This window comes from Rhinoraja longicauda, chromosome 11 (assembly GCF_053455715.1).
Source record: "Rhinoraja longicauda isolate Sanriku21f chromosome 11, sRhiLon1.1, whole genome shotgun sequence".
NCBI classification, from domain to species: Eukaryota; Metazoa; Chordata; class Chondrichthyes; order Rajiformes; family Arhynchobatidae; genus Rhinoraja; species Rhinoraja longicauda.
The window spans coordinates 45,231,331-45,244,191 of record NC_135963.1 but is presented as its reverse complement, the minus strand read 5'-3'; the positions used below and the strand labels follow the sequence as shown (position 1 = coordinate 45,244,191).

Below are 12,861 nucleotides of genomic sequence, written 5' to 3'. Positions count from 1 at the left end.
TTTTTGAAATATATTTTACCTAGTTTAAGTATTTCAGACATCCTTCTGACATTTTTTTTCTTATTTCTTTGGAGGACCCCAATCTGCTGGCTGTATATACATACTAGAGATCATATATATATATATATATATACCAAACAATATGCAATAGTATATTTTGTCCTCAACAGCCAATTAAAACACGCAAAGGGGAGTCTGGTGGCATCTGTGGCAGGAAATGGATTAGATGTTTCGGGTCAGGATCCTACATCTAGACTTTTCATTTCTCTGACTTGTGTTCCTCCATGTGCTCTCCTATTTTGTTCCAGGTACCAGTCTCGTGCATCCAAATCAAGCAAATGAGTAAATCATCCTTAGACTGACATATCTGGCCAGCAAGCGGTTGATTTCTCTGCTCAATTAGTCGCACGCTGTAATCTGATGGTCTGTGATCTGTTCTTGCACAATTCTACATTTATCGTGTACAGTCGAACCATAACTTTGCTACTGCCTATATGTCTAGGCCAGGAAAACAGGAGGTTCCCACGAATATGCTCAGCTCTTCTCTCAAGAATGCACCAATGTTGTAGCCTGACATTTGTCTCCTGAAAATTGTCTCTTCTGTTTTTTACTCCAGATTCCAGTCTCATGCATTCATATCAAGTAACTGAGCAAATCCCCCTCATCTGTTCTGTTAATTGATTCCTCTCCTACAACTTTGGGCTGTTTTACTTTAACCCCCAAAAAATTCAAAACAGCTGCTGCAGTCTATATTCTTCCCTCCACCAGCTTCTGTCCCAACTCTACCTGATAACATTCAGTTTTTTCCCTTTGGGTGGCAACCCACTGTGTCAATCTCCTTGGCCTTCAGGTTTCTTTATCACCTCTCCTCCTCTGGTCTTCTACAATGTTCAGTCTTTTCTTGATATCTTTCAGGAAAGGTGGCAGCTTTCCTTTGCCACCTCCTCCCAGCCACCAACTATTTTCACTTTCATTGTCTCTTGCCTCTAATCAGATAGGATCCAGGGATTTATCTGTTCTTGGTTCCTCATCTACAAATCACTGTCAGTTGACATGGTTTTTGTTAAACAGAAAAAAAATCTGATAACAAAGGATTCAAATTGGCCATTTTTGTGGACGGAAGGTCAATATTATCCCATCATTATCTTAGCATACCTCAAGCCGATGAGAGATCTCAGCCAGTTTTGTAATGGCTGGTTCTTTGTAAACAAATTCTTGTTCATCCAGGTCGCCAAACCTGGACCCATAAAAGCCAACACGGAAGTAGGTACCAAACATCCTCTTTCCATCCTATAGAGGGAGTAATTTGTATAATTATGTTGGAGTAACCAGATAACATCCAAAACAAGCAAAGATTCTTACTTTATTAAAACATGTAATGAGAAATGCCCATCAAGCTCATTGCCTCCAGTTTATGCGTATTTTGCCGCATCTATTCAAACATTAATCAAACTTACCATCTCAATATTCTTTCATTTGCAAAATGAAAACTGAATTGTTTTTCCATTTAATCACAACTTCCCACAGCAGTTTCTTTTTAAGTTTAACACATCATTCATTTTAATTATTTATTGCTTTTTAACCACGATGATCTATCATAATGTGGATCGTTTTCCTGCTCTAAGGTATTTTCTGTCCATTCCGGCAAGGGGAAGCACAACCACCATTACCAACCTTACTTTGTAAAACATGTAGGACATAAAGAAGTGTAAAGAATGAGAATTTCCCAATCTTCACATAAAACACTTAGGATAGATTTTACAATACCCCTCAATATTCTTAACTCTCCAGTAAGAATTTATCTGGCACTCTAATAGGCAGATGGCCACATTTTCATTCTGCCTTCCATTGATACAGTGTTTTGTAGGTATTTATATTTCCACATTTTCCTACTTAAAGTCTTTTAAAGATTTAAGTGGGTGAAATCATGTGAATTCTTATCACTAAAATGCCATTTTATACTTTAAATGTAGGAGCTCTATTACAAATCAGATTTAATCCCTACAAAACCTTATTTTTCTGGACTGGGAGTGCTGGGGAGTTTTAGTGTAGTTGGTTGTTGCCATTATTGACATAAACTCGTTCAATACAGATCAGATTCAAGACCTTTCCTTGTCTACAATCACAAAAAATCCAAGGCAGCTTTTCAGTATTATAATGGTCTAAATGATCAAAGCCTGAAGTGACTACACAATTCTTCTGTTAATTCATGACAAGGGGGTTGTCCCAAGATAACTGTAATGTGGAAAGATATTTAAGAATTTGATCCTGGAGGATTAGGAAGATTGTGCTGGATACTGGTGTGCAAGCCCCACAATTCCAATGTGCAAAGACTGGATGTTTCAGAATCTCTGAAAGTAATACTTCAATAAGTCCACTATTCCCTCAATAACATTTATAACAAATACATTAACACAAGTAACAATTCTGAGCACATTTGGGAAGGGGAAAGGAATGATAAAAAATAATTCACACCAACATGTATTGAGAACATATTGTTAATCGTCAACAAAAATTTTTGAAATGTTGATGATTACTTTGATTGCATGTGATGGATGCAATTAGGAATAGATTGACAATTAAAATAAACGTTTTATAATCATAAATTATTTTTGCCTGTTTATATGGTTTATGCTGTCATTTCTAGGTGTCAGTTATAGAAGCCTTTGATGCATTCTACTTGTCCAAAATATTCAAATTGCAACTTTTAACATGTAAATAATATCTCTCATACAGTGGAAAGGAAGGACGGACTTTTACCAGACACACAGATTCTAGATAAATGTTACTGGATTAGAAAATTAATTAAGGATTTTGCTTTCACCAGGAAGTCTGAGAATCAGTGTCTGCACAGATGGTAGAGGCAGAAATATATCTCACATGAGGCACTTGGATGAGTACATGAGCAGCATAAACACATGAGGTGCTGGACCCACAGAAGGGAATGGGTTTAGGCTAAATAGGTTTCTTTTCCCGAGTCAGAATGAAGTAATTGGGAACACCAACCTTAACTTTCCACAATTCTATCAAGGGCACAATGTGAAGATCAGAGGGTGGCACGGTGCTAGAGTTGCTGCTTTACAGCGCCAGACACCCGGGTTTGATCCCGACTACGGGTGCTGTCTATATGGAGTTTGTACGTTCACCCTGTGATCTCTTCTTCTTCTTCTTAAGCCCTTGGCTCCTCTAGGGAACATAGGCCATTGAGAAATGTCCTCCACCTCACTCGGTTGTTGGCGGTTCTTTCGAGATCTCCCCAGTTGAGCCCACTCCCAGACATTTCTGGCTGGACACCTCTTCTCCAGCTGTTCCTGTGGTGACCTCTTTTCCTTTTTCCTTGGGGGTTCCATTCCAGGGCTTGTCGGATGATGTTTGTGGCAGGTTTTCTGAGGGTGTGTCCAATCCAACTCCATTTTCTTCTTCGAATTTGTAAGTCAATGGAATCCTGGCTTGTTCTTTTCCACAGGTTCACATCGCTTACTTTATCACTCCTCCAGAGGTTTAATATTCTCCGGAGGCAGGTCTTAATGAATGTTTGCAGCCTGTTTGTTGTGTGTTTTGTTGTTTTCCATGTCTCTGATCCATACAGCATTACCTGCTTCACATTTGAATTAAAGATGCATATTTTGGTGTTGATTGAGATGTATTTTGAGCTCCAGATCTTCCTGAGCATGTTAAACACCACCCTAGCCTTATTGATTCTGTTTTTTATGTCTGCATCTGCCCCTCCGGTGGTGTCCACAACACTGCCTAGGTATGTGAATGTTTCTACCTCCTCCAGGGCAGTGCTGTGCATGAGGATAGGGTTGCTGGTTTTGGAGCGGATCTTCATCACCTGGGTCTTTGCTGTATTGGGTGTAAGACCAAGTTTTGTTGCAACTTGTAAGAGTCTGTCCGTCTTCTGCATTTGTATCTGTGTGTGAAAGGAGAACTGTCTTCTGCAAAGTCAAGGTCATCTAGCTGCTCCCACATTGTCCGCTGAATTCCATTTATTTTCCCTTCAGTTGTTTCCATCATGACCCAGTCAATTGCCAGGAGGAACAGGAATGGTGACAGTAGACATCCCTGCTTGACGCCCATCTTGACACTAAAGCTCTGGGAGAGTTGGCCAACATGCATAACTTTGCATGAGGTTCCATCATACGAGTTCTTGATTAAATTTATGATCTTGGTGGGAATTCCATAGTGGTCCATTAGGCGCCATAGTGTTGTCCTGTCGATGAAGTTGATGTACAGGGACGTGTTCCATTCAATAGACTGTTCAATGATGATGCGTAGTGTTGCTATGTGGTCTGCATGAGCGATCCTTCCTGAATCCTGCTTGCTGGTCCCGTAGCCTCTCGTCTACAGCTTCCTGAAGACGGTTGAGGATGACCCGGTTGAGAATTTTACTGGGTACAGAAAGTAGGGAGATCCCTCGGTAGTTGTTACATTTCCTTAGGTCACCTTTTTTTGGCAGTTTCACAATGTATCCTCTGCCCATTCTGTGGGTGTCTTTTCCTCCTCCCAAATTCTCCCAAAGAAGCCGTAGAGCATGTCTGTTGATGAGTCTATATCTACTTTAAGGGCTTCACACCCCCTGTGACAGTCTGAAGAAAGGTCTCGACCTGAAACGTCACCCATTCCTTCTCTCCAGAAATGCTGCCTGTCCTGCTGAGTTACTCCAGCATTTTGTGTCTACCTCCCTGTGACCTCTCCAGGTGCTCCGGTTTCCTCCCTCATTCCAAAGACGACAGGTTTGTAGGCTAATTGGAAATTGTCCCTGGAGTGTAGTAGGATAGTGCTAGTGTACGGGGTGAATGTTGGTCGGCATGGACTCGGTGTAATGAAAGGCCTTTTTCCACACTATCTCTAAAATCTAAAGAGATGGTACACTGGATCGATCTGCATTAATTTGGTTGATATTTTTCCCAGAAAGGTTCCATTCCACAGCATTAACCAGCAGCATTTTGTACGTCAATATGTGGCACTCTTTCAATGGTGAATCATTTATGCCATTTGGGAGGCCAACGTGTAGGTCGTTGCCCATCTCTGCTCCTGCCCTGTTTGGTAGTTTTTAAGACCTATATCTATGACAATATAACCCACTAGCTTAATTTGATAATATTGTGGAGTGGGAAAATAGCATTTGCCTTCCCTAGCTGTACTAGTATATTTGCATTTCTACATGTATATATTATTTTGTTTGTTTTGTTGTATGTAACTGAAGCACAATGAACCATTTCCTATATATTTGCAACACATGGAAAGTGTACAAGTAAAACAAAGACATGGAAGATAACAACAGAAAAAGCAACAATGATCAGCCACAAACTAACATCAGCATGATCGCATTGAATGGCGGTGCTGGCTCGAAGGGCTGAATGGCCTACTCCTGCACCTATTGTCTATTGTCTATAATTACGTTCTTTAAGATTGTAGACTAAGTGCAACATGCAGGAGACAAAGCCGAGGTGATTTAACATAAATTCATGCAATATTCACTCCCAATTGCTACTTATAAGGCATTACTTTAGAAAAAAATCCCCGTTATTTTTCTACATTAATGTGTTTGATAGATCCACATTTAAATATGACCATGTGTATTTACCTTACAGTTAAGTAATATGTGAAATAAAGAATAAGGTTGATAAATGAACTTTTAAGCAGATTGTTTATGTGCACAGAGATCATCAGGAAAAAGCTAGACTACATTGAATTGGACTTGAAGATAGACACAAACTGCTGGAGTAACTCAGCAGGACCGGCAGCATCTCTGGAGAGAAAGAATAGGTCGAGACTTCTTCAGGCTGAGAATCAGGGGAGAGGGAAACTAGAGACATGGAGGGCACGGTGTGAAAACAACAGATAAAAGCAGACCATCAAGGAAATGTAGAATGGTTCATTGTTGACTGAGGGGAAGGTGACAACAGGGCATACACACAATAAAATTAGTCAGGAGGACAGTGAAACTAGTCGGAGAACTAGGGTGGGGGAAGGGTGGAGAGAGAGGGAAAGCATTGGACCTGTCTTGAAAATAGGTCCTGGAAAGTATCGTATCGAAATAGGAATACAGGATATGCATTCTGCGTGATGGGATTTAACATGACGTCCTTCAGGGAGATGCTCTGGAGCCTCAAATTTTTCACCATACTTAAGGATGATTATATTCATCATCAGTAAAAACAACAATAAGTGATGTAAGTATTACAGAAACATAGCTGGTTGAGGGGCAAAACTTTAGCATAGACCTTTTTCACAACCAAGCAATAAATAGAATATATAATGAGCAAAGAGAACTGGAAGATCAACCATAAATCATTAAAACCAAGTTAATAAAATTGCAACCAAGTTACAAGATTAGGGGATGGTCATTTTAAGGTGCAAAAGAATTTCTTCTCATGGTGGTAATCGCTGGAATTTCTCTACCCTGGAAGGTTATAGAGGCCAACTAATTAGGGGTACTGAAAGAGGGAATTTGAAAGATCAAGAAATTGAGGGCGAACGGAAAGTGGCACAGATGAGATGAGACCTGGGTAGTTAATCAGCCATGATCATATTGACTGGAGAACAGGCTCGAGGGGCTGGGTGGCCTATTGTTGCTCTATCAAGTAGCTTTTATTTCAAAGGAGTTTGAAAATAAAGAAAAGGAAGTTATATTACATTTCTGTAGAGTTTTGGTTAGATCCCAATCGAAAACATTTTTTTTTTGTGCACCGCTTGTCCCATTGTCAGGAGGGGCACCACAAATCCACCAGAATGATCATATATTTAGGTTCAGTTATGAAAGTGACTTGCACACACAAACTTAACTTGTATTCCTGTGAGTTTGCAGAAGGACTGATGGGGTTGTAATCTGAATAAGATGTTTAATGATTCTTATTATGTAACCAAATTTAGTACCACCCACGTAACACAAATGTTCCAAACGACTGATGAAAGAACAACTTGACCATCTATTTTTTGGTGGTTTCGGTTGATAGAAATCTTGGGACTCCAAATGATGAATTCTTGACCATGTTGTCAACTATGTCAATCTGATCTCATGCAACTAAACCTCTTTTATGATCATGTATATAGTATTTAGAAAATTACTTCTCAAAGAGAATCTTAGTTTGGGGCCCTCACAAGGCAAACACCATCCCAGGGAGAAATTGATCACATAATGGAATAGTTTCCTGCTTCTCTTGTAACATTTCCTTGGAACACCAGAATCCACAAGCTTTAATTAAGATATTAGACAGTGGAGGCCATTTTTCTCATGTTCCTCCAAGGAGCAGTTATTCTTCCCATGCCAAAGGGACATTTGAGGTCTCTGCTCCCCATACGGGGCCTTGTGATTGAGAGTTTACTGTGAGATGGAGTGCCTGCTTCTGTGATGGCTAAAGGCAAAGTATGGCATGTCTAGAAGCTGTTCCCATTCTTAGCTGAATATCCTCTGAATCCAGTATGCTGCTGATTTGAGAGAAAGCAGTCTTTCAGCTAGGCACCAGCTCCTTTCAGGTCAGAAGAATGAATAGTCATAAGTGATAGGAGTAGAATTAGGCCATTCGGCCCATCAGGTTTACTCCGCCATTCAATCATTGCTGATTTATCTCTCCCTCCTAACCCCATTCTCCTGCCTTCCCCCCATAACCTCTGACATCTGTACTAATCAAAAATCTATATCTCTGCCTTAAAAATATCCACTGACTTGGCCTCTACAGCCTTCTGTGGTAAAGAATTCCACAGATTCACCACCCTCTGACTAAAGAAATTTCTCATCTCCTTCCGAAAAGAACATCCTTTAATTCTAAGGCTATGAGCTCTAGTCCTAGACTCTCCCAACAGTGGAAACGTCCTCTCCACATCCACTCTATCCAAGCCTTTCACGATTATGTATGTTTCAATGAGGTCCCGCCTCATTCATCTAAACTCCAGCGTGTACAGGCCCAGTGCCGACAAACGCTCGACATAGGCTAACCTACTCATTCATAGTGACAGATAGCAAATAAAAAGATTCTACTAGCAAGTCAGTCCCATTCAGCATTGAGTCAATTGATCAGGGAACATCATCGCAGTTTCATAGCTTTCTGGACAACAGCCAGAGGAATGACTAACCACTTGCCTTTTCTCAGATGGGACTCTGCTGGGGAGCTGGGGTGCAAGGAGAAACTGCACAGTCTTTTAAATGACATGACTCTGCAAACAAAGCTTTGCTTCATTCATTTTTTGACAACATATATTGCGTACTAACATACACCAGCTAGCACTCAGCTGGAAGATCAGGCTTGAGAATTCACAATAGTTATGCTGTCTTGAGACTCATGATTCACTCATTATCCAATTAAAATGTAGCAAATTTAGAATATTTACGAGATGACCCAAGCTTGCAGAAAGTTAAATATTGATCTAACAATATCAACTGTTTGAGCTTTGCCATCTCCTCTAGAATCATCTATTTGCGGCACGGTGGCGCCGTGGTAGAGTTGCAGCCTTACAGCGCTTGCAGCGCCATAGACTACGGGTTCCCAACTACGGGTTCTGTCTGTACGGAGTTTGTACTTTCTCCCCATGACAGCATGGGTTTTCTCCAAGATCTTCAGTTTCCTCCCACACTCCAAAGACATACAGATTTGTAGGTTAATTGGCTTGATGTAAATTGTCCCTCGTGTGTGTAGGATAGTGTTGCGGAAATCATTGGTTGGTGCGGACACAGTGGGCCGAAGGGCCTGTTTCCGTGCTGTATCTCTAAACTAAACTAAACTAAATCTTGTGAGGTAGCGTAACTCAAGGTATCAACCCTTTTTAACCGGACATGAACTGGTTGAAGTACCTCAGTAATCTACAACCTTCTCTTTTGGGGAAAACCTTCCCTTATACAAGTCTATGATATGTTTACATATCAAGGCACCAACGATATAATAGTTCTCCATTATGAGGGAAATGCAGCTCACATACATATGGACCTCCAAAAGATGTCCAATGAATTGATGTGTAATAACGTGCTTATCATCAAGATTGAAGGCAATGGGATAAAATAAACCATCATATTATGAATAGAAAATTGGTTAAAGAAAATAATTAAAGTGAAAGGCTTTTCAGACTGAAGGGAAGTGTACTATATAGCATACAATAGAGGTCAGTTCTAGATCACTGATATTCTTAATGTATATTAATCATCTGGACTTGGGTATACAGAGCATTAATTTTAACGTTTTCAGATGACATAAGACGTGTAGTGAACTCTGAGGAGGACAGTAACATAGATTGAAACTCTCCGGTCTGGCACTCTTGGGACCTGACTACAGACCTGCTGGACTATAGAAATTGCCCCTGATAATCTTCCTCTGTGCAAGACAACTGTTATAATGTTAATTTTAGGTACAGATGTTCTGAGAACTCTGTAACCCGAGGTTTCCGTAGGTCGGAAACACTGTCAGGTGAGATCGCTCTTGGTTGAGACAGCAAAGGTTAATTAGCTGCAGACCAGTTAATTTTAGGTCTTAGTTAGAAATACTTAATTAGTACAGATCTGTACTCTAGATTCAAAACATGCTGGAACATGGGAATTGCCAGACCAAAAGTTTCAACCTGCGGAGTTCATGAGATATAGAAATGCAGGGGGAAAATGGACAGATAGCGACTGAAGTTCACGGCTGGGAAATGTGAAATTATACGTTTATGAAGAATGAGAAGAGGCACTATAAACTTGAGGGCAGAAATAAAAAGGAACAGAGAGATCTGGGACATACCATCACTGTTCATTGAATGGTCAAGTCAAGTTTATTTGTCACATACACATACACGATGTGCAGTGAAATGAAAGTGGCAATGCCTGCGGATTGTGCACAAAAAATAATTACAGTTAGAGTAGGTAGAGTAGGTTGAGAAACTACGGAGGTTCCTGGGCTTCATAAAGAGAGACATAGAATACACGAATAAGGAAATCATGATCTTTTATAAACATTGGTTTGGTCATATTTGGAGCATTCTATATGGTTCTGGCCCCTGTTTAAGGAACAATGTAACAGGCTTTTTAGTGGGCAAGGTAAAGATTTAGTGAAATGATTCCAGTAAAGGGGCATTTGTTGTTTGGATATAATGGAGAAGCTGGTCCTGTTCTCCAAAGAATTGGAGGTTGCCCCAAAATCTGAAAGAGATATTTTTAGTCAGCCAGCTAGATAGAGACAGAATCAAGAACCAGAAAATCTAACTGAACCAAAGACGTACAGGTATGTAGGTTAATTGGCTGGGTAAAATGTAAAAATTGTCCCTAGTGGGTGTAGGATAGTGTTAATGTACGGGGATCGCTGGGCGGCACGGACTTGGAGGGCCGAAAAGGCCTGTTTCCGGCTGTATATATATGATGATGATGATGAGATGCGAGGAAAAGCCTTTTAACACAGTGACTGGGTAAAATTGGGAGTGCACTGCCTGGGAAGGGAGGTTCAGAGCAGAATAGAATAAGTGTATGAAAGGAAAGAACTTAGGGCTGTGGGGAGAGAGTGGGGTAGTGCTCCTACATAATGACTGTGTGGATATGATACACGAAACGGCTTCCTTCTAAAAGTAAGAATTTAATTGCTCTATCTGGCACATATGACAATAAAACACTCTTGACTATACTATACGTCTTCTGTGATAACTGGATATTAGAGCTTTGTGGTAACTGTCAGAATTTTGCCTCAGTTGAATTTATTAGAGTGAACGAGTAGCTGTTGCAGTAATCAACATAAACAGGAGAGGATTTGGCAAAACCGATGGCCCTGGATAGGTTTGTTGGCCTCACTTTTTGCTCTACTAAAGTTAGATAACTACAGATAAAAAAAGGTTTTGGGAGTGAATATTGATGAATGATTTGAATATTTATTCACATAAAGCACCATCTTCATTCTAACAAAATGAATACAGGTGTGTGGGATGCAATACCTAATGCAATACAGGAAAATAAAATAAAAAGTGTTGAATGAGAGCAAATTTAATTTCTTTCCCCCAACAAGGACTGCTCAGTGATTGCATCAGCTATTGCAATAGATCAACAAAGTGCAAAACTTACCACAATAGTAAAGTAATAAAAGTGGGAAGAAGGGGCCACCACCAGGGCGAGCAAAAAAGGAGAGAGGGGAGAAAACATAAATTATTTTAAACAGGGCGGGGATTTTTGAAACAAAAATAGCAATAAATTCCAGCAATAAAAGTAAATTAAAAAGACAACATCAATCAAACTCACTCAAACAGCACAGCAGAGCAGGCAGCATCTGTATAAGAGGGTTAACATGTTCACACCACAAGATAAGTGATAAAGATGTAAAGGAAGCTAACAGTGATCACAATTGGACAGGCAAACAGGCTAGTAAGGTACTTTACCATGCAATGTTGCGATGTGTGACTCGTGAATAATGAACGCAAATAATTGCATTGAAGAAAAAATGTATAAATCAGAACTAGAAAAAATAAAAACTTTACTGCCAATAGCAGTGAGAGGCAATAAGATGTCTGTGAAACAAAAAATAAATAAAAGCCAGTGATGATGGAAGTGACTCATTCACAGGACTCTTCATTAGTGAGAAAATGTTTATTTGACACGCACTATCTGTGAGATCTGTTCATTTGAAAGCATTTCATATGACCTCAGCAAAAGAATTTACAATTCTGAGATCAAAAGAAATGACGTCATAACAGAATCCCCACAGGCAGCACACACACGGGCAAAGCATTCGCACGAGTCTCAGAATAAACATTAGTGCTACAACATCAACTGAAGTGATACCTACCTCCCAGCCAGTACTCTGTGTAACAGAAAGTAGTCATGTCAAATCGTCACGTAACAGATAACAAGTTCCAATAAAATTAGGATTAGCATGCACGTTCAATTTAAACCTACACTTCCACATACACGGTTCCAAATACGGAATTCTTACAGGAAAACTGATTTACAGTCAATACTTTTCCTAAGAACTTACCTATATCAAATATTTTCAATTATATTTTTTCCAAAACATCTGAATTTACATTTAGCCAAAGACTGTAAGGTTAATTACCTGATGAACTATTTTGCTGAATGCATCTTGGAGTCTGCCATGAATAGCCGCCAGTTTCTTTGCATCACGATTAGCCTCATGGATTGGAATTAGAACTTTGTAAACTTCATTAACTGCCTCGTACATTCCAGCCTGTTATTTGAAAGTCCAAAATGATTAACAATAGCAAGAGAAAAATGATCCTCATATAATATGCAACATCCTTACTCAAGGTAAGTTATGAATCCACAGAAAACAATAATCATTCGGGAATGTTTTCTTTTACAACCTTAACCAGCTTCTTCCTGCATTATTTCTCTGTGTCTGTTGCTGTCACTGTTTTGAACTGTGTAACATCAAACACAGCTCAGTTACATATAGCCCATGGTACCCCCCCCCCCCCCCCCTCAACAGTATCCAAATCTGTTTTGAAGGGGAATGGCCACAGGGTCCTGCATTCTCTGTCTACTCCTTTTCCTCACGGTCACCCACTACATTCTTCTTGTACCTTAGGTGTGACCGCCTCGCCATAACTCCTATCTGTGAAGCTCTCATTCTCCCATATGATCCTGAGGTCATCCAGCTGCAGCTCGAGTTCCCCAACACATCTTTAAGGAGCTGCAACTGGACACACTTCCCACAGGTGTAGTCAGTGACACCAGCAGTTTCTCTGACTTCCCACATCCTGCAGGTGGAACATTGCACCTGCCATCACTACGGCACTAAAACCAAGAGGGAAAAAAAGCACAACAATCACATACAAGAAACCTCCCGTCTCCCGCTGCTCAGACTCCTCGCCAACGCCACACTTACCCTCAACCCAACACTAGCGGCTCTTGAGCCAAAGCTCACCCCTTCCCCTCAACACAGCAGGTAAGAT

At 40.3% G+C, this 12,861-nt stretch overlaps 1 protein-coding gene across 12 annotated transcripts in view; it reads right to left on the bottom strand.

The window, feature by feature from the left end:
* Positions 1-12,861, bottom strand: part of dock7 (dedicator of cytokinesis 7) — a 133,882-nt gene that overhangs the window by 5,408 nt on the left and 115,613 nt on the right. For 8 of the 12 annotated variants that reach the window (XM_078407527.1, XM_078407532.1, XM_078407534.1 and 5 more), the window contains 3 exons: positions 12,003-12,134; positions 11,736-11,750; positions 1,156-1,281 (listed from right to left, as the gene is read on the bottom strand). In XM_078407527.1, the coding sequence (XP_078263653.1) occupies positions 1,156-1,281; positions 11,736-11,750; positions 12,003-12,134 (273 nt within the window). Of the gene's footprint in view, positions 1-1,155; positions 1,291-11,735; positions 11,751-12,002; positions 12,135-12,861 lie in introns of all 12 variants that reach the window. The other 4 variants (XM_078407528.1, XM_078407533.1, XM_078407537.1 and 1 more) reach the window with 2 other exon arrangements.